The sequence below is a fragment of the Rutilus rutilus genome (genome assembly GCF_951802725.1).
Source record: "Rutilus rutilus genome assembly, chromosome: 16".
NCBI lineage: Eukaryota > Metazoa > Chordata > Actinopteri > Cypriniformes > Leuciscidae > Rutilus > Rutilus rutilus.
Window position 1 is genome coordinate 36,806,410 of NC_140224.1, and position 25,185 is coordinate 36,831,594.

The 25,185-nt window shown below is 38.5% G+C and overlaps 3 protein-coding genes across 4 annotated transcripts in view; 1 reads left to right on the forward strand and 2 right to left on the reverse strand.

Annotated features, from left to right (window-relative positions):
- Nucleotides 1–6,595, reverse strand: part of dnajb12b (DnaJ heat shock protein family (Hsp40) member B12b) — a 20,143-nt gene extending 13,548 nt beyond the window's left edge. Inside the window, exons 1-3 of the mRNA XM_084433738.1 lie at nt 6,346–6,595; nt 2,607–2,754; nt 123–268 (exon numbers count right to left, since the gene is read on the reverse strand). Of these exons, the coding sequence (XP_084289864.1) occupies nt 123–268; nt 2,607–2,754; nt 6,346–6,478 (427 nt within the window). The 5' untranslated portion in view covers nt 6,479–6,595. The remainder of the gene's footprint in view (nt 1–122; nt 269–2,606; nt 2,755–6,345) is intronic.
- An 8,278-nt stretch (nt 6,596–14,873) lies between these two features.
- Nucleotides 14,874–21,857, forward strand: scd (stearoyl-CoA desaturase (delta-9-desaturase)). The gene is made up of 6 exons (XM_084434002.1): nt 14,874–15,443; nt 15,601–15,816; nt 17,806–17,936; nt 18,295–18,500; nt 18,862–19,094; nt 20,333–21,857. The coding sequence occupies exons 2-6, from the start codon at nt 15,609–15,611 to the stop codon at nt 20,530–20,532; spliced, it is 978 nt and encodes a 325-aa protein (XP_084290128.1). The 5' UTR covers nt 14,874–15,443; nt 15,601–15,608; the 3' UTR covers nt 20,533–21,857.
- A 1,611-nt stretch (nt 21,858–23,468) lies between these two features.
- The window catches only part of sec31b (SEC31 homolog B, COPII coat complex component), a 40,784-nt gene continuing 39,067 nt past the window's right edge, over nt 23,469–25,185 (reverse strand). For both annotated transcript variants that reach the window (XM_084434049.1, XM_084434050.1), the window contains exon 26: nt 23,469–24,850. In XM_084434049.1, the coding sequence (XP_084290175.1) occupies nt 24,671–24,850 (180 nt within the window). In that variant the 3' untranslated portion in view covers nt 23,469–24,670. The remainder of the gene's footprint in view (nt 24,851–25,185) is intronic.

A 25,185-nucleotide genomic window follows, 5' to 3' on the forward strand; every position in this document is an offset into this window, starting at 1 on the left:
TGAGGAAAATAATCAACATTAAAGCTGGGAAACCTGCTCTAGTAGAGCTCAAACACAACATCAAGAGTGTTAGAGTAATAACACAGCACATGCTAATCTCACTGTTGCCAAAGCAAGCGTACCTTTAAACGCCTCCGTCGCTCCCGGCGCGTGGTTCTTATCCGGGTGAAACTTCAACGCCAGTTTCCTGTAGGCCTTCTTCAGCTCGTCCTCAGAGGCGTCTTTCTGCACGCCGAGAGTCTCGTAGTAGCTCTTACACTGCTTTATACTGCCAAACACACACACACACACACACACACACACGTCTGAACAACACTTCTGAAGAACACACAACAACACAACACACTTCTGAAGAACACACACTTCTGAAGAACACACACACACACACACACATCTGAACAACACACGTCTGAAGAACACACACAACACAACACACTTCTGAAGAACAAACACAACACAACACACTTCTGAAGAACACACACACAACACACTTCTGAAGAACACACACACACACATCTGAACAACACACGTCTGAAGAACACACACAACACAACACACTTCTGAAGAACACACAACACACTTCTGAAGAACACACGTCTGAACAACACTTCTGAAGAACACACAACACACTTCTGAAGAACACACAACACACTTCTGAAGAACACACGTCTGAACAACACTTCTGAAGAACACACAACACACTTCTGAAGAACACACACACAACACACTTCTGAAGAACACACACACACACAACACACTTCTGAAGAACACACAACACACGTCTGAACAACACTTCTGAAGAACACACAACACACTTCTGAAGAACACACACACACAACACACTTCTGAAGAACACACAACACACGTCTGAACAACACTTCTGAAGAACACACAACACACTTCTGAAGAACACACACACAACACACTTCTGAAGAACACACACACACACAACACACTTCTGAAGAACACACAACACACGTCTGAACAACACTTCTGAAGAACACACAACACACTTCTGAAGAACACACACACACAACACACTTCTGAAGAACACACAACACACTTCTGAAGAACACACACACAACACACTTCTGAAGAACACACACACAACACACTTCTGCTTTATTCTGCCAAACACACACACACACACACACACACACACACACACCTGAACAACACACTTCTGAAGAACACACGTCTGAAGAACACACGTCTGAAGAACACACTTCTGAAGAACACACGTCTGAAGAACACACGTCTGAAGAACACACGTCTGAAGAACACACAACACACGTCTGAAGAACACACTTCTGCTTTATTCTGCCAAACACACACACACACACACACACACACACACACACACACACACAACACACTTCTGAAGAACATGCAACACACGTCTGAAGAACACACTTCTGCTTTATTCTGCCAAACACACACACACACACACACACACACACACACACACATCTGAAGAACACACTTCTGAAGAACACACGTCTGAAGAACACACGTCTGAAGAACACACGTCTGAAGAACACACTTCTGAAGAACACACGTCTGAAGAACACACGTCTGAAGAACACACAACACACGTCTGAAGAACACACTTCTGCTTTATTCTGCCAAACACACACACACACACACACACACACACACACACAACACACTTCTGAAGAACATGCAACACACATCTGAAGAACACACTTCTGAAGAACACACTTCTGCTTTATTCTGCCAAACACACACACACACACACACATCTGAAGAACACACACACACAACACACTTCTGAAGAACACACACTTGTAATGGGTGATAATATTTGTACTAAAAATTACTAAAGTTACTTTACAAAATAAAGTATAAAACTTATAAAAACTACTGAAAATGTAACAAGGTGAATGAATATAAAAAGGTAATTCAAAATATTAATAAATACTAAGATAATACTAAATAATACTATAATAACACTGATTTGGATCTTATGGAATAATATGTTTAAGCTGAAGTACTAAAATTACTTAAACAAACGAAAGCTAAATATAAAATATATAAATATAATATAAAAAAACTAAAATAATAATATAATATTACAAAATTGCTAAAACTTACTAAAATGACTGAAAATATAACAATAAAAGGTCATTCAAAATATTAATAAATACGGTGACTGTATAAATAATAGTTAAATAACACTGACTTGGATCTTATGAATAATGTTGAAGTACTAAAATTATAACAATTAAAACTAAAATTAAAATAAATAAAGCTAAATATACATATAAAAAACCCTAAAAACTATTAAAACATAAATCACACGACACTTACTAGCAGAATTATTAAATCTTAAACTAAAATTTGAAATATGGAAAAATACCAATAAAAATTATTTTCAAAAACATTAATAAATACTATAAGAAATACAGAAACACTGGTTTGGGTCGTGTCTGTTGAGGTGTGTGTAGAGAGAGACATCAGCAAGCTGTAAAGGATCATGGGAAAAACTAAACCTGCTTTTGGCATCATGACATACGCAAGACACTGGAGATGTAGAACATGATCGGTGTGAGGTGTGTGTGTGTGTGTGTGAGGTGTGTGTTCACCTTCTGACGGCCTCGGCCTGATCAGGTGTGTACGGTTTACTGGAGTCTGCAGGTGCAGCGCCGTTACTGGTGACCCCTGACCTGTTGACCCCTGACCTCCGCTGACGGGCTCCTGCGCCACCGTTCTGATCCAGAGACTCCAGCAGCTCTGCAGAACAACACACACACACACACACACACACACACACACTCGTCAGATCAACACACACTCATCAGATCAACACACACTCATCAGATCAACACACACACACACACACTCGTCAGATCAACACACACACACACACACACTCGTCAGATCAACACACACACACACACACACTCGTCAGATCAACACACACTCATCAGATCAACACACACTCAACACACACTCGTCAGATCAACACACACACACTCGTCAGATCAACACACACTCATCAGATCAACACACACTCAACACACACTCGTCAGATCAACACACACACACTCGTCAGATCAACACACACTCGTCAGATCAACACACACTCGTCAGATCAACACACACACACACACACACACACACACTCGTCAGATCAACACACACTCATCAGATCAACACACACTCAACACACACTCGTCAGATCAACACACACTCAACACACACTCGTCAGATCAACACACACTCGTCAGATCAACACACACACACACGCACACACACACTCGTCAGATCAACACACACTCATCAACACACACTCATCAGATCAACACACTCATCAACACACACTCATCAGATCAACACACACTCATCAACACACACTCATCAGATCAACACACACTCATCAACACACACTCATCAGATCAACACACACTCATCAACACACACTCATCAGATCAACACACACTCGTCAAATCAACACACACTCATCAGATCAACACACACTCATCAGATCAACACACACTCATCAGATCAACACACACTCATCAGATCAACACACACTCATCAGATCAACACACACACGTCAAATCAACACACACTCATCAGATCAACACACACTCATCAGATCAACACACACTCATCAGATCAACACACATCAACACACACTCATCAGATCAACACACACTCATCAGATCAACACACACTCATCAGATCAACACACACTCATCAGATCAACACACACTCATCAGATCAACACACATCAACACACACTCATCAGATCAACACACTCGTCAAATCAACACACACTCATCAGATCAACACACACTCATCAGATCAACACACTCATCAGATCAACACACACTCATCAGATCAACACACACTCATCAACACACACTCATCAACACACACTCATCAGATCAACACACATCAACACACACTCATCAGATCAACACACATCAACACACACTCATTAGATCAACACACTCATCAACACACACTCATCAGATCAACACACACTCATCAGATCAACACACACTCATCAGATCAACACACTCATCAGATCAACACACACTCATCAGATCAACACACATCAACACACACTCATCAGATCAACACACACTCGTCAAATCAACACACACTCATCAGATCAACACACACTCATCAGATCAACACACACTCATCAGATCAACACACACTCATCAGATCAACACACACTCATCAGATCAACACACACTCATCAGATCAACACACACTCCTCAGATCAACACACATCAACACACACTCATCAGATCAACACACATCAACACACACTCATCAGATCAACACACACTCGTCAAATCAACACACACTCATCAGATCAACACACACTCATCAGATCAACACACACTCATCAGATCAACACACACTCCTCAGATCAACACACACTCCTCAGATCAACACACACTCATCAACACACACTCATCAACACACACTCATCAGATCAACACACACCAACACACACTCATCAACACACACTCCTCAGATCAACACACACTCATCAACACACACTCATCAACACACACTCATCAGATCAACACACACCAACACACACTCATCAACACACACTCCTCAGATCAACACACACTCATCAACACACACTCATCAACACACACTCATCAGATCAACACACACCAACACACACTCATCAACACACACTCGTCAGATCAACACACACTCATCAACACACACTCATCAGATCAACACACACTCATCAACACACACTCATCAGATCAACACACACCAACACACACTCATCAGATCAACACACACCAACACACACTCATCAACACACACTCGTCAGATCAACACACACCAACACACACTCATCAACACACACTCGTCAGATCAACACACACAACAAACATTCCTATCATCTTTTGTGTTCAACAGAAGAAAGAAACTCATACAGAATTAAACTTTTGGGGGTGAACTATCCCTTTAAAAAACAGTAACAAATAATTATTAAACAAACTAAATAATTTAATAATAAAACAAATATTAAAATAAAATATGAATTTAAACATTAATAATAAATAATTATTTTTATTAAATTATAAATAAATACAAATAAAATAAATAAAAATGTAGTATATAACACTCCTACAGTGCATCACAGTAATAAAGTGAGTAGGAAAAACCATCACAGAAACTAAATATTTTACAGACACTATTTTACGTGCGTTTATATAATATTCATTTATACATGAAGAAGAAATCTAGCTTTTAAATGTTAGGATGGGGCTCGTCTCTTAAAACACCGTTCCCTACGCAGAGGACATCCGAGAGCGTCTGTGCGTCAAACACTAGTGAGTTCCCTTTACAGTGAGCAGCTGGACACTACAGCGGAAGAGGACGAGAACGAGATGCTACCCGAACAACATCAGCACGATCTTTCTGCTTAAAGAAAATGATCAAAATAGCTGATAAAAATTAAATAAAAAAAACAATGCATGTTTATGAAAATGACACAATGCAACAACAAAAAATCCTGAAAATAGTTATTTATGCACAAATATTAGCATTATTTATTTATATATAAAAATTATTTCTATATAAATCATTCGTGTTTTGATTTTAGGGTGAAGTTTTGAATGCAAAAGTGTTCTGGCCTAATATGCTGACTAATCAGCTCAGTCGGGTTTGAGGAAAGCCAATAGTTTGATTAAAGAGGATAGTTTGATTATAAAACTATCATGTTTTATGAACAAAAAGCCCTGCATTATTTTTTATGAGAATGGCACAATGCATAAAATAAATAAATAAATAAAAAATCCTGACAATAGTTATTTATGCACAAACATGAGCACTATTTAATTATAATAATATTATCAATAATTTAATTTTTTTTAAGTATTTCTATATAAATTATTATTTTTATAATTATAAATTATAGTTTTGAATGCAAAAGTGTTCTGCACTAATATGCGGTCTAATCAAACTCGACTGGGTTTGAGACACAGCCAGATTAACATGACATCTGAATCTGACCTGTATATGCAAGAGTTGCATCATCATCATCATCATCATCTTAACGGTACAGTAGCGCGCACACACACACGCGCGCGCACACACAACCATCACATCCCTGTGTTTAAGACAGAACTGCATATTTGAGCGGCACTTTCACACTGAACGACATACAGAAACACATTACGCGCGGATGCAACGCGTTTTATCCGAGTCCCCGTGAACGCGCGATTAAACGAGCAACACACACGAGCCAGTAACTGTTCCCGTGTGTGCTGTGTGTGTGTGCTGTAGTGCTGTAGGGCGATCAGGGCCTGGATTAGCCCGGGTTCAGACGCTCACCCTGTGCGCGGCGCGTCGCGTAAAGACGCTGCGCTTTCTCCAGGAACCGGCGCGCTCTCTCGGGCTGCGCGCGCTCCAACGCTCCCAACGCGATCTCAACGCATCGCTCCGCTTCATCCCTGTTCACCTCCATCACTGCGAACACCAGCTGATCTGATCCACACACGGACACGGCACCATTGAGCTGCAAATGCTGTCAGCTGATGATAACTGTCTCCTGCGAGACGCCAGTGTGTGTGTGTGTGTGTGTGTGTGTGTGTGTGTGTGAGAGGCCTCCTGTAGGGGGCGCGTGTTGGCCCAAAAAGCGCAATTCTCTGTTCAAACGCATTCATATCTCACGAGGTTGTTTGTTTTGTTGGGGATATATATCTGTGCATTAAAAAGTATAATTATTTTAATGTTTTAATTAAAAAGAATCTTAAATGGAGATCAATTCCAGTAATCTCTTTAAAATGTGATTTTACAAAGGTGTTAAACAGTAATCACACACGGCTGCGACTGGTTCACACACATCAACGCTGAGAAAAGTAACAGTAACACAAACGTAACTATTATGTCATATTAAAATATTGCAGAAATATTAGTGGCATGCTATTCCGAATTCAGCACGTGACAAACGTTATACAGAATTGAAAGTACACAATTAAATACGAGAATTACTACTACTACTATTATTATTATTTAGACTTTTAGGAGCATTATTATTTAACATTATTGCTTATTATTATTTATTATTATTATTTTTGTACTCTCTCTCTTTCTCTCTGTCTCTCTCTCTCTCGTACTCTCTCTCTTTCTCAAATTCAAATTCAAAGGGGCTTTATTGGCATGAAAGTTTTTGAAACAATGTTGCCAAAGCAAATACAAAATATTCAAATAAAATATATACGTAATATATACAAATATAATAAAACAGTTATATGAACAATAAAAAAAAAAAAAACTCTCTCTCTCTCTCTCTCAAATTCAAATTCAAATTCAAATTCAAATTCAAAATTGCTTTATTGGCATGACTGTACATATTACAATATTGCCAAAGCTTGGAACGCATAGAATAATTATAAAGACATCAAAATAATAAAATATTATAACATAACTTAAATCTAAATGTACTACTTAAAATAATTGTACAAATTAACAGTGTAACAAATTATAATATCTGTGAACATTTTACACCACAGTGTTTTAACAAATATATAAAGTATAATCTCTCTCTCTCTCTCTCTCTCTCTCTCTCTCTCTCGCTCTCTCTCTCTACTTTATTTCATTATGTTCTATATTGTCTATATATGTCTATTCGGTTGGTCAGTTTTAATAATCATAACAATAATTATATCTAATTCCATCAAACCCCTCCCATCTCGTAATGTCCGCTTTCAGGCCGACAGCCTCTCCACGAGCTTTTTCTATTTCTATTTCTATGGATAACAGTTTCACCCGGCGAGGAATGATGACGTGTTCAAACGCTACACTTCCCCAATAACGCTGCCATTAAAATTAAATAAAGGCAGGAAGATACACACAACATAACAATAATAATGTGTGTTGCTGTGATCATGTTTGATGGCACATATGAATGCATTTAAAATCACATTTAATGTCTGATCCCAAAATGATTGGGATTTTGTTTTTCATGAAATGCACAGTAGATGGCGCTATAGTTCAACTTAAGCTTAATGCAAAAATACTTTTAAATGCATCGCATACTGTACATTGTTTTTAAACTCTGGCTAAATGGCTTGTGTGGATGAACAGAATGTTGTGATCAGTGTTTACATTAGAAGTATGTGTCTGTTTATCACATGTTTAGAACTGATATCTTTTTTAAAGAGCAATAAAATGCAAATATATAAACGCAACTCTCTTTTCCATTTCATGCTGCAATGCTTTAACATGACAAAATTAGATATAAAAATGTTTAGATGTACAGATAAAAATGTTTTTTTATGCTTATGCAGAATATATAGCCTATAGAATGTCCTATTCTGTATATATTCTGCTGATCATAAATTAAAGGAATTTATAATTAAAGATTGGTAATCCACTATTGGCGCATATAACATAAATAAAATATTTACACTATGTTGCTTTCAGAATCTTCCCGATATACTGACATGATCAGCTTCACACATCGCAATGCTCATGATAACTTTCGTTAACTCTACAATGAGTAAATCCACATCACCAGTTAATTACTCCTCAGCAGCGTTGCCATAGAAACAGTCAGCAAAATTGACTAAAGATGCTGCACACCTGTTTCTCTGGCGCATAAGAAAAAATAAGTAACTGCATAATAGTTTCATGTTTAAACCCCGACAGTGTTTCGGCCCAGATCTGGCACATGTGGATTTAACACATCCCAGATGTGGGCCGGATCTGGGTCGACACTATGTTGCTGTCTGGGTATGATGTTTATATATTCATAATTAGGTTGTTTTATTTTTGGGGAGAGCAGAGAGAGTAATGAGAGCACTTTAGATACATTGGTACCAATCTGTAGTCAAGTCACCTTTATTTACACAGCGCTTTTTACAGTACAGAGTGTTTCAAAGCAGCTTTACAGAGATAACAGGAAAATGATGCAACAAAGTTTGTTTCCAGAAGAAAACAGCGTCACAGTCCAGCTTAAGTAAGTTCAGTGATGGTTCATTTCTGTTGTAAAAAAGTTAATTTAGTTTAGTTCATTTATGTATATATATATATAGCCACTCTGGAGAAAACCGTGATGTTATCGTCCAGCTCAGTTCAGTTGGTGTCAATGCAGGAAATCAATAATATTGTTGAATATTAAATGTTAAATGTCCCCAACTAAGCAAGACAAAAGCGATAAAGGTGGAAAAAGGCGACAGTATGGTGTTCCCCTGCACCAGCGTCATATGGATCACAAGTTGAGTATGGAGTACCCCAAGGCTCAGTACTAGGACCGTTGCTGTTCACGCTGTACATGCCACCTGAGGTTAGTTTTCACTGTTACGCTGATGATACTCAGCTCTATATTTCTTCACGCCCTGATGAAACCTAGAATACTGTCTAACACCGTCTCTGGCAACTCAGTTAAGAAGTGAACAGTCGATACGACAGTCCCTCACGCAGACCCGATGACCAGCTTCGGCTCCACACCGGCGGGATGAGTCCATCTTCAAGCAGAAGAACTGAATGAATATTTGAATGCTAGCATTCCCGAATCCCAGATCTGAATTCTCCCAGACAGCAACATAGTGTTGGCCCAGATCCAGCCCACATCCAGGCCGTGTGGAATCCATGTGGGCCGGATCTGGGCCGACACTATGTTGCTGTCTGGACTGCGATGCAACCAGAATCATAATAACTGGAGAACTGAGCGACTGAGTCCGGTTTCTCCCAAGTGTTTTCTCTCCGTTCTGTCTCTGATGGCGTTTGGGTTGTTGCCACTCTGGCTTGCTTAGTTGAGGACACTTAATATTCAACAATGTTGTTGATCTGACTGCACTGACGCTGTGTATCAGAACTGAACCGAGCTGGACGATTACATAATGTTTTGCAGAAATGCTTTACGGATGAAATTAACTTGATCATCTTAATGACGAAACTGAATCAACACTGAACTGACTCCGCCCGAAATGCATCGTTTTCCTGTTAATCTCTGTAAAGCTGCTTTGAAACGATCTGTATTGTATAAAGCGCTATATGAACAAAGGTGACTAAAATGAATTTTTGCCTCTTGTTAAATTTAACGAATTAAAATAAGCTAAAGTAACACGATTGTTTAATATTTTGTCACAACTTAATTTAATTGTGTTCAATCAACCTAATATATTTAAAACTGATAGTTTACTTAATTAATTTGTGTGAAAACCACATGAATCATTTTTGTTGACAACTAACTGGGCAGTGGATCTGTAGTTCCCAGCATGCTTTGCAAGGGACTGCATTAGGAGGGTAAATTTAGGGATTAAAGTGTTATTTTATGTGTTTATATGGAAAGATGTTGTTAGTTAATGTTAGTGTTTAATATTCAGTTATGTTAGAAACTTTTTTTGTGTTTTTGAGTTGTGTGGTTCCCATTATGCAGAAGAGTGGCGACTGTGTTTAGTTTAGGGCTGTGGGCCTCAGTGTACTCTATACATGAATTAAGCTCTTTCGCAGACCTGCATAAGTAATATTCAATATTACTCTGTGAAAAGTGGTTTTAGTTAAATTGAACACTAGTAGCTTCTATCATTGGAAATAACTATAGAGTCAAATTAGCTAAAATTATAATGTTGGCGATTTTAGGCCGGGCAAAAATGAAATGTAGTCGACCTGACCAAACTTTTTCTAGCAGGAATGACTAAATGAATTTAAGTTCATACAACAAGATTACAATAAATAATTTCAAACAAATTAGATTTTGTTGGAAAAATGTAATTCATTTTCGTGGAAAAGTTTTCCTTAATTTAATCAAGTTGGTTCAACAGCTTATTTTTTTGAGTGTACACAAATTCAAAAACATTACAGAAAGTCCTCTAAGTTTCTAACATTAGTGAATATTAAACACTAACATTAACTAACAACATCTTTCCATTTACAGAAAAACACATAAAATAACACTTTAATCCCTAAATTTACCCTCCTAATGCAGTCCCTTGCAAAGCATGCTGGGAACTACAGATCCACTGCCCAGTTAGTTGTCAACAAAAATGATTCATGTAGTTTTCACACAAATTAATTAGGTAAACTATCAGTTTTAAATATATTAGGTTGATTGAACACAATTAAATTAAGTTGTGACAAAATATTAAACAATTGTGTTACTTTTGCTTATTTTAATTAATTAAATTTAACAAGAGGCAAAAATTCTTTTTTTGAGTGCCTATGCTTTGGCTTGAGGTCAACCTTTTGGCCCAAACTCACCGAGAGAGCATGAAGGTCAGCTATTCGCTTGACTGATGCTAACGCAAGCCAGACAGCAATGTGGTTTCGGCCCAAATCCGGCCCACATCCGGGCCGTGTGGAAACCCTGTGTACCGGATCTGGGCCGACACTATGTTCCTGTCTGGGCAGCTTTTAAAGGGATAGTTCACCCAAAAATGAAAACTCTGTCAGTAATCACTCGCCCTCATGTTGTTCCAACCCCGTCAGACTCTCGTTCATCTTCAGAACACAAATGAAGATATTTATGATTAAATCTAAGAGCTGGCTCACTCCTCCATAGGCTTCTCTGTAATCGATATCTGCCATCCCAGAAAAGTTAGTACAGACATCGTTAAAATAGTCCAAGTGGCTCAACCTGAAGTTTATCAAGCAACGAGAATACTTTTTGTGTGCAAATATAAACAAAAATAACGACTTTATTAAACTATTCGTGTTCTTCTGTGTGTCTCTGAGGGAGTTCACGACGTAGTGTAACGGCGCAGCGCTTCTGGGTTGTACGTCTCAGAACGGAGGCTCGCTATTGGCCAATGCTGGTTATGTATGTGATGCGTGTGATGCTGGCCAATAGTGAGCCTCCGTTCTGAGACATACAACCCAGAAGCGCTGCGTCGTGAACTCCCTCAGAGACACACAGAAGAACATGAAAAGTTGAATAAAGTCGTTATTTTTGTTTAATTTGAGCACAAAAAGTCTTCTGTGTGTGTGTGCCAGGTTAGAGATCCTCCATCTGGTCTGTGCACAGTTTGTCAAAAGCCAATTGTCTTTCTTTGGAACGAGGAAGTAAAAGCCTGAGTCGCTGCTGAAACTTTCTCTACTGCGCTCTGTGACACACACTTCTATGTAAACTGAGCCAAAACACCTATTTCTGGGTGTTATCACTGATTTAGTCTAAGCATATTTATTACACGAGTTAGTTCATACGTTGATATAATTTCATAAGCAAGATTTATTTTTCTGTTCATCATTATTAAGTCCATGTGTATTCATCCACAATTCAGTACGACACGTGTAAAAAAAGTCCAAAAGTCACTGAAATGTGTAAACAAGTAAAAAGAAAAAATGGTTCATGTTCAAACTTCATTAGCAAATGATGTAAACTGACCCAAAACCTTTTTTTTTTTTTTTTTTTTTTGGTAACATTTAGAGAAAAGGTTGAGTGACCCCTTCCCCAACAAACAGTTTGACATGGTGTATTACTGCAAAAAAAAAAAAAAAAAGATTAGTTGGTTAATTAGGGGTTGCACAAATGAAAAGGTTGGGAAACACCAACGTTCTCTCGCAAGGTTAATCATTTTCTTAATTAGCTAAGCCTTTAAGCACCATCCCAATCACACAATATCATGCTGTAAATTAGTAGTGATGTCATTTTTATGAAAAGCTTATGTCATTTTTCGCACTTCATGCATTTCTGACTCAACTTCTTGTTTGATGCCCCGCCCACATTGATGATGTCACACCAATCAGGGCATCCAGTTTTGATGATGTGGAAAAACGTTTTTATTTTCACATGAGAAATAAACTGTATAGTTTTAACTAATGTCCCTATAACCCTTAATTCACCCCTAACTGTAAATGACTCAGTGTTTTTATTAACAGCATGTATTTTTGAAGCAGTAGAGATGACAACTTGTTTGGTTAAATGCATAAAAAGCTCAACATTACAGTATATAATAACAGTTGATTCATATGCAATCTGTCATGCTAGTAAGAAGACGTCAAGAGATAATTCACAACTAGTTCAGAGACATAATGCTGACTGCGAATAAAGCCTTTATTTTCAAGCATTTATACTGATTTTGCATGGTAAACCTTGGATTTTAATACAATATAGTGCATTATAGTAATGAGGGCTTGTGCGTATTGTAATATTTAATGTATATTCAAATCAATTATAATCTGTACATCAGTGAGACACACCCATCTTAACAATTTCAATATAACGCTTTATCTTGTCCTAAGCTAAAAGACCATAAACATTACAGATAACGTTCAAATTATCAGTAAACATACACATATATCTTAAAAATAAGTCATGTTTCGACTGATACGGGTCAGTCAGTTAAGGGAACACCAATATGGCTCCTCGAACACTTCCGGTGGATTTAGTTTTAATGAATCACTTCTGTTTGAACTCATTTTTTAATCTTAGTTTAATTTTATGAATTAAGCATACTTAATCACTAGATTTTTTTTCATTTATATAACCCGTTAAGCATGAAAGTAGGCCTGTTATGCAGTCATGAAAGATATTTCTAAACCTTTTTGGCATGAAACAGAGTCAAGAACCTCTGGGATCCCACTGGACCTTTTTATCTAAGAGCGTTTGGCTTTGTTTAACAGAAGTGTGTCTTATTAACCTTCAGAAATAGTGCTTTTGTAATGTGGATGTTGCATTCCTGTTGCGGATGAGCGGGTTTTTGTGCAATGGTGAAATCAGGGCAAAGGTTATAATGATCTCATGGCATGTCAATATCATTATCTGGATCGGATCTTGTGGAATTACCATGCAGTGTCTCCTTTATATCAGTTTGTCACCGGGCCACATGGCGCACTGCCCATCAGACGGGCACGGTGTACCGGGGAAGTTTTGCACGACCACATATGACTAATTATATGCTCAGAAAGAGAAGAGTATGATATGGATGAAGATTGTATCTCAATGCACAGAAATAATAACACAGATTTAAAAGATATTAGTGGAGATGATCCGGTCTTCGGACAGCTGAGGAATTCCTCACACACTTGTGAGAAAATCAGGAATCCTGCAGGACTGATTGAGAATTACTGCTAATAAAATACTGACCTGTTCTCTTACTTTTATATGCCAGCAAAGCTACTTTGATCTTGAAAAACTTCATATACATTTTTAAAATACGCTAAAAAAAAGAAATAAAATAAATAATAAATGAAAAAGAACAATCAGATAATATAATTTAAATGTAATAAATTGTAATTTATTTATATGTATAAATAGGCTACAGTATATTAGCCTATATGTAATTATTCATTTACTTTTGTTTTATTTTATTATTATTTAATCCCTTTCCAAATTCATAAAAACATATTGGTAACACTATACAATAAGGTTTTAGTTAGTAACATGATCATGAACTGCACTTCTACAGCATTTATTAATCTTTAATGTTAATTTGAACATTTTCTAATACACTATTAAAATCCAAAGTTGTATTTGTCGATGTTGGTTAAAGCACTGTGAACAAACAATGAACAGCTGTATTTTTCCATTAACTACGTTAACCAACAAGTGTTACCAAAATATTTATAGTAATTGATTTATAATGTAGCTATTTGATTATAATTTGTTCCACTTACAAATTAACAGGAAAAAAAGAGAATAACAGATCAAAACTAAAAATAAATAACTTGTTAAAAAAAAAAAAAAAAACACGGACGAATTGGTGAATCGATTCCTTTAAATTAACCGTCCGAACAAATCGGTTCACAAAAAAGTCTTTTTTTATTATATAAAACTAAAACCTTCCTTGAAAACGCTAAACGCGAGATGAAAACGCATCATATGAATGCTCATCTTCTGTATGATTGGTTTGAAGTAGAAGTAACATCCAAGAGTGTCCCTGGCGATTCATTTCAACGAATCGATTCATTTATTTTACATGCGTAGGCTGTCCATTAATCAGAAGAGTTATGGAACTGAGAACTAAGGCCAGGCTTTTGGGAAAACACCTGGGTAACTGTGGTTCACTCGGCGTGCTATCAGCGTATCAGTATTTAGCATCATTTATGCTCGTTATAAAGCGATAATAAAAGAGCAAGTCTTATTTGAAAATAATGACGAGCTTGTGAAGTGATGAAAGAGGGCTCGTGGCCGTGACAGCACGAGCTCTGATTGGCTGGAGAGGAGAAACTCCTCGCCGGTGGGGTGAGCGCATTCACGGTATAAATACGCGAACCGATTCTGTTAGAAATTCGGTTGTACGGGGATGCTGGTGTGTGAAGTTAAGAAAAAGAAAGCGAACATCAGATGAGCATCAGCCAATCCGTGCATTCCCTTTAGGGTGGTGTCAAACTCTCCGACCAATCACAGAGCGCTATTTCTCCGCTCGCGACAGCACTACGCACCAACATCCACAGCGGCGTTACAAGCGAGTGTGTGTCCAGGATATTCTTGTAATACGATCTTGCACGTGCGTTGAATTCACTCACACACCCTTTGCATCAGTCTGGTAAGTTTTGGTGTTCATTCCTGAGAAAATGTATTTTTTTGTGTGGCGTCATGACCCAGTTTATGCTAGCTTTGCTTGTCCTGCTGGTTCTGGATCTGCTGCATCGCACTTGCATTGAATGTTAGACTAACGAAAGTGTGTGTTTTTGTGTTGACAGTGATCATCATGCCTGATATGGATATTAAAACCGCAGTCTGGCGTCCAGAGCAGTCCGTGGAGGACGTGTTTGACACCACATATAAAGAGAAAGAAGGGCCTAAACCTCCCGTCGTCATAGTTTGGAGAAATGTGGTTCTGATGACTTTATTGCACACTGCAGCTCTATATGGGCTTCTGCTGGTACCATCTGCATCTGTCTTCACACTCATCTGGAGTGAGTATTAAAATCACACTTTGCAACACACAAATCAACGTTAATAATAACTAGAGCACGGAAAGAGATATTTAGCACAATGTTCCCGCTGCTCTTTTCCAAACAATTGCTAATGATGCATGCGCTATATTTAAGTCATGTGCTGTTTAAATGCATCTTAAATCTCATTCATATGTGCTTATTTAGTATTAGACAAAATGACTGATTATATGCAAAGTAAAATGTTCTCTTAAAGCTGTGAAACTTTAGAAAGTTTAAGAGAAACATCAATATGTTAATTTTATGCACTGACTGTAAAAACTGTAACGTTTTTTCGAACTGTTTTACTTGCATGTTTTTTATTTTTATCATGAATGAATGATTGCGTAAATCACGTGTCCTGTTGAGGAGAGTTGTGCGCGATATATATCGGCAACTATCCAGATTCCTTTCGGTTGACAAAGCCCATTTTTAGGTGCCTCTTCCTTCCCATTAAGTTTGGGAAGATGGTTTGCACATGTTACGCTCCCAAACGCATGTTTAAAGCAACCCAAACTCAGAGATGGAGAAGCATTTACTGCGAATCGACACTGAAAACACTGGAGCTGTTCATGTGGAAATAAACACGACGTTTTTCTCCAAATATCAGCATGATTACATATGTGATATTGATTTAACATTAAGTGACTTACAATTTTGCCTGTTTTTGTTCTATTTCACCAATGAAAAAAGCAACAGGACTGTTTTGCGTCTCTGAGCAACACACGATTTGTTTCATAACTGAATGAACGAATCGGTTGAATGAATCATTCAATGACTCGCTCATTAAGACAGTCAAACGTTTAATTCGTGAATGAATCGGTTGGACCCAAGCGTGCCGCACAAGCCCTGAAAAGTGAAGCCAAAGCGTCTCGATCGCCCCCCGGTGGCTGGTCCTAGTATAGGTCATAAGCTCCGCCTCCCCGTGTTATTCAACAGGACGTGAGACCAACTAAACAATTGAATTACACTTCAAATATCTTTTTTCCGAAGGTGGTGTCTGTCATTTGCTGTCGTTTTTATCACGCTGATGTAAATTCAAGTGTTTGTTTGTAAAATAAGTTGTGGTGTGGTGTGACGTTATGATTGACAGCTGTGATTGACAGGTTCTCTGAGTGAAGTAGTCACTGAAGCACCAACATACTTTTTTTCGGGATCTTCTGAGGACTGAAGAGATTGGAGCTTTAAATTTAATATCTAAATTCCGATAATTATTTCACACCGAGAGTGAGGGGGCGGGGCCTTGGTTTCGCGGCTTTACTTCCTGCTCACGACCGCGCAGTTGTGGTCCCGAGATCGCTACTGCGCAGATGTCAGCGCCATATCGGGACACTGGCGGCTTCACTTCTCACCAATGGAGGAGAGCGAAGGGGCGTCGTCCATCTTTTTTTTTACAGTCTATGGTTGAAACGTATTGACTCACTCATTAGCAGTGACGTGCTGCCACCTACTGGCGGTTTTAATTTCACATTTAAAGTATCTTTTCATATTTTAAATAATTTCTAAATATCATTATTCAACGTTTTGCGTTTAAAAAAGCCGAACATAATTTATGCATTTGTAACTGCAGGTTAAATGCATTGATGAGCTGCATCAAACAGTCTGTGTACGGTAAATGCATGTAAATGCCTCTTCAGATGCAGATTCTGAGTTTCCTCTGCATTGCAAAGATTAATAACACACTCGAAAAAACACAAAGGCAATAACACGCTCGAAAAAATATCGTCTAATTATCATTTTTGAGAAAATCCAATATCAGTATCACACACTCCTAGCTGTTACTTTACTAAGGATGAGTTTTTCCAGCATATTTGCTCTAAAAGTACAGATGATGTACGAGATGCATAAAGTCCAGGTGTGTCATTGAACTGCATGAAAAATTAAACATTAGTTGTGTGGCTCTGAGGAACTGCATTAATTTTTCAGGTTATTTGCAGAAGTATATAAAGGCTTGTTGTTTGTTTCCTGCAGCGTTCGGATGTTTCGTGTTCAGCGCTCTGGGAATCACCGCAGGCGCCCACAGGTTGTGGAGCCACAGATCCTATAAAGCGTCTTTACCTCTCCGGATCTTCCTCGCCTTCGCCAACTCCATGGCTTTCCAGGTGAGACGCTGTAGATGAAGCCTGAAACAGATTAATCTGGCATGATTGCGTACATTAGTATAGAGTTGAGTCATAACATGCACACATTCACTCTGAATGCATGTATAATTCATGAAAGTTTTTGATCCTCTTCAAATGTTGATTATTCTAACATGTGGGAAAACTGTAGTAAAGTGATGCAAACTCTGAAATGGCACAAATGGAAGTCTGAGATCAAGCATGATTAATACCTCCATATAAAGGTTATTATTTGTGCATTAACTGTTAGATTTGAAGGAAGCCGTATTACAGATGTGGTGTGTAATTTCTGTGCTGAACGAGTGTAGAAATGCCTCTTAATCCGCTCTCTCCGCTGTAGAATGACATCTACGAATGGTCACGTGATCATCGCGTTCACCACAAGTACTCGGAGACGGACGCCGACCCTCACAACGCCGTGCGCGGGTTTTTCTTCTCTCACATCGGCTGGCTCCTGGTCCGTAAACACCCTGACGTCATCGAGAAGGGACGCAAGCTGGAGATCAGCGACCTGAAGGCCGATAAGGTCGTCATGTTTCAGAGGAGGCAAGTCTGAGATCAAACCGGACACTAAATGAACCGTCATTGGCCACTTAAAGGTGCAGTTTAGCGGCATCTAGTGGTGAGGTTGTGAACTGCACCCAACAGAAGTTATTGATTGATTGATTGATTGATCGATTATTATTGTTACCTGTTCATCATTGTGTCAGTGTTTTATTCGCTGACTTTAGCTAGTTTAGGGCCACTGTAGAAACGGTGTGTGTAGAGAGAAATGACTCATTCTAAGGTAATGAAAACATAACGGTTCATAACAACATAGTTATGTTTATCATATTGCATTTTTGTCAACAGATCCTCCTAAAGATGCACGTTTAACTCAGTTTGATTGACCTCTTGTGATTCTCAGGTACTACAAGCCGTCTGTGCTGCTGATGTGCTTCTTCTTCCCGATGTTCGTGCCCTGGTACGTGTGGGGCGAGTCGCTGTGGGTGGCGTACTTCGTTCCTACCGTCCTCAGATACACGCTTGTGTTGAACTCCACCTGGCTGGTCAACAGCGCCGCACACATGTGGGGGAACCGGCCCTACGACAGCACCATCAACCCCCGGGAGAACAGATTCGTCACCTTCAGTGCCATCGGTACGTCTCGCGCACACACTCCCACAGTTCACACCAGCTTCAACTCGGAACGAGAGACATGAGAAGAGAAGGAAAAAATAGCCGACGATTATTTTTAGGACATTTCTGCACATTTAACCTCAAGTTCAGCTTCTCAGTGATGTACAAAAAAACAAACAATGATATTTCTACATCGTTGTGAGTGTTTGATTAACTTTTTTTAATTTTTACTGACTTTATTTGATAAATCATTGCGTTTAATAAAATAAGATGCTATGGAGAATCACAACTGACAATATTGAGGATTAAAAAACAAAACAAACTATAATAAAATGTTGATCATAATGATAATTGTGAAAGAAAATGTGCCGAATTGTCATGAAAATCTATCATGGATTAAATATAAAAAAATACATCTAATATAATTTCTTATTTGATACTCTAAATAAGAAACTGAAACTGCCAGTATGTGGCTTTAACGGTCTAAATGAGTGAGTCATTGAATCATTCATTTGATTCTTTCAAACGGCTGATTCAGCAGGAATGCAGTAAATGGCTCTCTTTATGAACGAGTCATTGAATCATTGCTTTATCCGATTGATTCGCTTTAAAACACTGATTCATTCAGGAATGCAGTAAATGGCTCTCTTTATGAACGAGTCATTGAATCATTGCTTCATCCGATTGATTAGCTTTAAAACACTGATTCATTCAGGAATGCAGTAAATGGCTCTCTTTATGAACGAGTCATTGAATCATTGCTTCATCCGATTGATTAGCTTTAAAACACTGATTCATTCAGGAATGCAGTAAATGGCTCTCTTTATGAGCGAGTCATTGAATCATTGCTTCATCCGATTGATTAGCTTTAAAACACTGATTCATTCAGGAATGCAGTAAATGGCTCTCTTTATGAATGAGTCATTGAATCGTTGCTTCATCCGATTGATTCGCTTTAAAACACTGATTCATTCAGACACGAAACACGGCTGTGTGTTGATCGGAGACGCACAACACACTTCTGCTCTGGATTTATTGGTAATGTTTCACTTGGAGAACAATATCATGTCTAAAATATAACACAATATTAACTCAACTATTGAACTGTTGTATAAAATATCATGATATCACTTTATCATGATATAAATATGAGACACAAGCGCATTTTTGCATTAGAAAGTCTAATTTGGTCTAGTCCGGCTGCTCTTGGTTTGCATGTTAATGATTATGATCGGATATCTCCTGGTTTGATTCCTCAGGTGAAGGCTTCCACAATTACCACCACACGTTCCCCTTCGACTACGCCACCAGCGAGTACGGCTGGAAGCTCAACCTCACCACGTGCTTCATCGACCTGATGTGCTTCCTACGCCTGGCGAGCGACCCGAAGCGCGTGTCCCGGGACGCGGTGAACGCCCGAGTCCAGCGAACCGGAGACGGGAGTCACAGGAGCGGCTAGCCTTCAATCCCATCGTCCCTCAATCCCAACGAACTGCCAGCCGGAAAACGAGGAGGACAATCGGTCCTTCCAGTGACGGGGAGTTTCGACGACAGTGTTGAAGCTTCTGCTTTAAGTTCCAGATGACAAATGTTCTTTATCCCAGTCTAGCCTGTGAAGCTTTAACGCGGGGATCCGAGCTGTGTGTGTGTAGCGCTTATTCAGATTTAGTTTCCGGCTTGTCGATGTTTTTGACACCCCAGTCCGAGCTTCAGTAGCTGACGTGCCAGTTTTCCTGAGTTTTCCTCGACGCAGGAGCGAAACACCGACCCCGTCACCCAGGCGTCTTACCAAACCCTAGCTGTGCAATTTGGGAGAAATTAAATCTATTTAATATTTAACATCAGCTGCACCTTAACGAATCAAGCGAGCGTATTTAATAATTTAATATTGCCAAACTGTTTTGTTGCCATACTTGCACAAATTGTCCATGTTTTGGAGGAACGGTTGGAATCTGTTGTTATTAATGATGCTTGATTTCTAAGTGTTCGACCTCAGCACAGCAAGTCTTTTTTTGTCTGTTTCGTTGTTGTTTTTTTGTTTGTTTTCCGGGTCGAGATCAACTCACTTGCTGTGAGAAAAGTTGCGTTTAATTTCATGTCAAGACATTGACGGAGGATCCAGAAGCCGGAGCGAATGCGTGACAATGATTGAGCGTGTTGATTCTTGTACTGTAAAATGTATAGTTTGGTTTTGTATTGTAATTAACTGTGCAAGATCTGTTCCTACGTTAACGGTTTCATCTTCTAAAAACACATCTGGAGCGTTAATGTAAGCATGCTGTATTAATACAGAACTCTTTTCTATTGCATATGGATACAGATCTTATGAAACACTTACAGTAATTATAATAATAATAATACGGGCTCTGCTGGTGTTATTGTCCAGATTGCCAAAAGCGTTTGTTTGCATGCATGTGTGTTTAATCAAACATAATGTATTTTCAGAGATTTTTCAATGCTATTTTTCCATGTTTTTCGATTTTTCCTTTGACAAGTTGCACGTAGTTAAATAGTTTGGCAACTTTAAAAACGATTTGGATTGTAATTCCTCACAGACTGAAGACGCTCACTGTTCCTCTCACAGGACAGATCGCCTTACCTTCACTCGGACTCTCGTGACTCGAGCGGTTGTGATATTTCTCATGCTGTTTGGAAGAAGCCGTCGGCTCTTAAAACTTAATATGATGTTCTTGTTTGTGATAACAGCCTGTAATAGTGAATAGACTCTTGTTTCTTAATCTATTACTGGAAATAAAGTCTCAAGCAAAGAGCTTCTCAACTTTCTGACACGTGCACTTCATTTCCTAAAGAACTGTGTTTTTTTGCGGGACATTCTTTTAGCAGGTTTTCTTCAGTGTTTAATTATAACACAATGAAAAAAAAAAAGAGGAATGTAAATAAACTGGATGGAGATATAGGAGCAAAGTTCACAGTCATTTTACATGTACAAATCAGGTTAAAATGTTATAATCCGTACTTTGACACGATGATATTACGCTGCAGGTCGTGATTAGTCCTGCGTGTCTGAACTCGTCTGCATTCACTGGAAAGTTCAGTCTGGAAGTGCAATGTATGCAGTTAAAACTTTCTTAGTGAACAGAAACAGTTCTTACACTCATATTCATATTCAGAATCATATTTTAACTAATAATTACGTTTTTTTTTAACGATGTAAGCAACAAAAGGCTATTATAAAGATAAAAATGCCATTACTAAATATAAACTGTTTTATTAATGTCATGTGGCGTTGTGTCAATATCCACATTTGATCAGACACACACACACACACACACACACACACACACACACACACACACACACACACACACACACACACACACACACACACACACACACACACACACAGTATAGTGTGTTATTCCCGGTCATTTGCGGTGCTGCGTCACAGCGTTCACAACATCCCGGGAATTTCAACAGCAGATCAACGTCAGCCAATCAGCATCGCCGTGTGACTCCGGCGGACCAATCAGCGAGCTGTTCTCGAATGTTCAATGCAGCGCTGAAATGAGACATGATGTTCATGAACGGCTCACTTTGCGGTTTCAAACCGGTCACATTCTTTCAGACTCTCACGCTTTTGTGTGTGTGTGTGTGTGTGACACACCCCGTTAAACCCACCGGAAACACTCGTAATCAACTTTCTGATGTGTTTACGGAGTTCTCCATGAGCGATAGTGCAGTTTGTCCCTCAGAAAAGTCATATAAGCAAAATAAAATTGCATTTGATACATTTAATAATTTGGTCTAAAATAGTCTATTAATACTTTATTGATTAATAAGATAAACTGGATCATGATAAAATATATTTTTTAAAGTCTATCGATTACTGAGTTTATTATTATTGTATTTTGTTTATATTTTGTCTGCTGCATGCTTGCTTTATATATGCTCAATGTTTTATTGAACAGCACTTTGGTGCAACTCTGGTTGCTTTTGAATGTGAATATAGAAATAAATTTGGACTTTTACTTGATTATGCATGTATAATCAAGTATATTTGGGTGTTAAATAAAGAGAAATACGCTATCAAACATGTTTTACGTGATGTAATGAATTGGAAAATGTTTCTTTCTCGCCCTCTACAGGAGAAAACCGAAATACTAAGAACTGCAAATGCAGAAAATGACTTGATTTTAACCCTCATCTCAACAGAGATCGTCTTTACTGAGCACAATGATTTGTGTGTGAAATTATTATTTTAATATGATTTCATCTGCCTTTCCTGCACCAGATCAAGCTCAGGAGTTGATGGTTGGTTTCAACACAAAGCAACTGAACATTATTCTGAAGAATGCTGATATTGTTTAATAATTGCCCTTTATTAGTTGTAAAGGTCAAGCTGTGGACATTAAGAAAAAAAACAAGAGACACCGATTATTTATTAAAGTCCTGTATTTTATTTTTCTTCAAGTGTTTTCAAGCTTCATTAATGACCTCAGAATGAATCGGTTTCAGACACAGAACACTGACATTCATAAACGCATAAAAAGATGAACTAGTTTATCAGATTAACTGTTTAGTTGCATTCAGTTTCTTTGCAGTTATTGTAGAGATTTAAGACTCCGTCAAGAACACGTCCACGTCAAAAATCAGGAGAAATTATATAAATATATTTATAATTTATACGATTATTAATATTCAATTTCAATGCATTTCTCATTCGCAAATAAACAGAAGTATTTATACATCATATGCATGTTGCACATCATTTAAACTGAATAAAAAAATGTGTTTTTTGGGGAATTACAAAAATACGCAAAAGTAAAAAAATGATGAATTTTGCCGTTTTACTGTCAATTCCTTCATTTTCTTCTTTGATTTTGACCCGGACGTGTTTTTGACAAGATTCACGCGTTCCCATCTCGATAAGATCTCGAGCAGAACTCGGTCCCGTCTGGAGAAGCGTCACACTTTTCTACAGGAGTGTTTGGAGGAGAAACAGCAGTGCAGATCAAGCGTCAAGTGCAATATAAAACCACCCTCCTTCACACAGAAGAAAATCATTCCCACAATTCCTCAATCAGTCAGTAATCACCCTCGTCCTCTAACATCGACTAAACTACAGACAGCATCAGATCTTTAATAATGAACGAACCGTGCTCGAATCGTTGGGTTTGTGTTTCTCGACACTGAATCCAGAGCCACAATGATTGTACAAATGATTCACACTCACGCGTCATTCTTAGACAAACTTGCATTCAGTTCAACACACGTTACGCAATAATGGATTTACGCACAATAGCACGTTCTCAAACTGAATCGAATGCAACAGTTTGCTCGTGTATTAAGGCTTATTCTTAAACTGTTGCATTAACAGTTTCTGCACATTCTTATCTTTAGAGTCTCAACATTGAATTCAAAGCAATTCGTTCCGCTCGTTTTTAGACAAACCGTTGCATTCAATTCAACACATCGCGCAATAATGGTTTTCTGAACAGTCGTTCTGCTTGTGTTGGATGAATGAGGAGGAAAGCGAACAGCAAACGCACGAGAAGAACACCAGCGTGGGCTATTAGCACTGGATTGGTTCTGAGTTCAGTGCGAGAGAGAGAGAGAGAGAGAGAGAGAGAGAGACGTCACACGGCCAGCTTGTTGCCGATGGTCATGAGCACCTTGAGGACGGGCATGAACGCCGAGATCTCGCTGAAGTTGCTGCTGCTCACGACCCGTGTGTGAACCTCCAGACCCTGCAGATAGTTGCGCTCGCCGACACAGCGGCTGATCTCGTGCAGGCCGCCGAGGATGCTGGGAGAAAGCTGGCGGGGGCGACACAAAACACCAGTTTAATAGTGAAACCAGGGTTCGTACAGACACTGTAAAATCAAATTCAAGCACTACTTTTTGATTTTCAAGGACTAAAATCAGAGATCTCACTTATCAAACAATATATTTATTATCTTGCAAAAAAAAAAAAAAAAAAAGGTAAATAGATAAACAGAAATAAACTAATAAAACAAAATGGAAGAAATAATAACTGTAACCATTGAGAGGACACTATGACAAAGATATCGCTTTCCTTATTCAAACTGATTTGTTTCTCCCATGAAATATGATTGACCTGAAGAGTGAAAGCTGTATCATATACTTATAT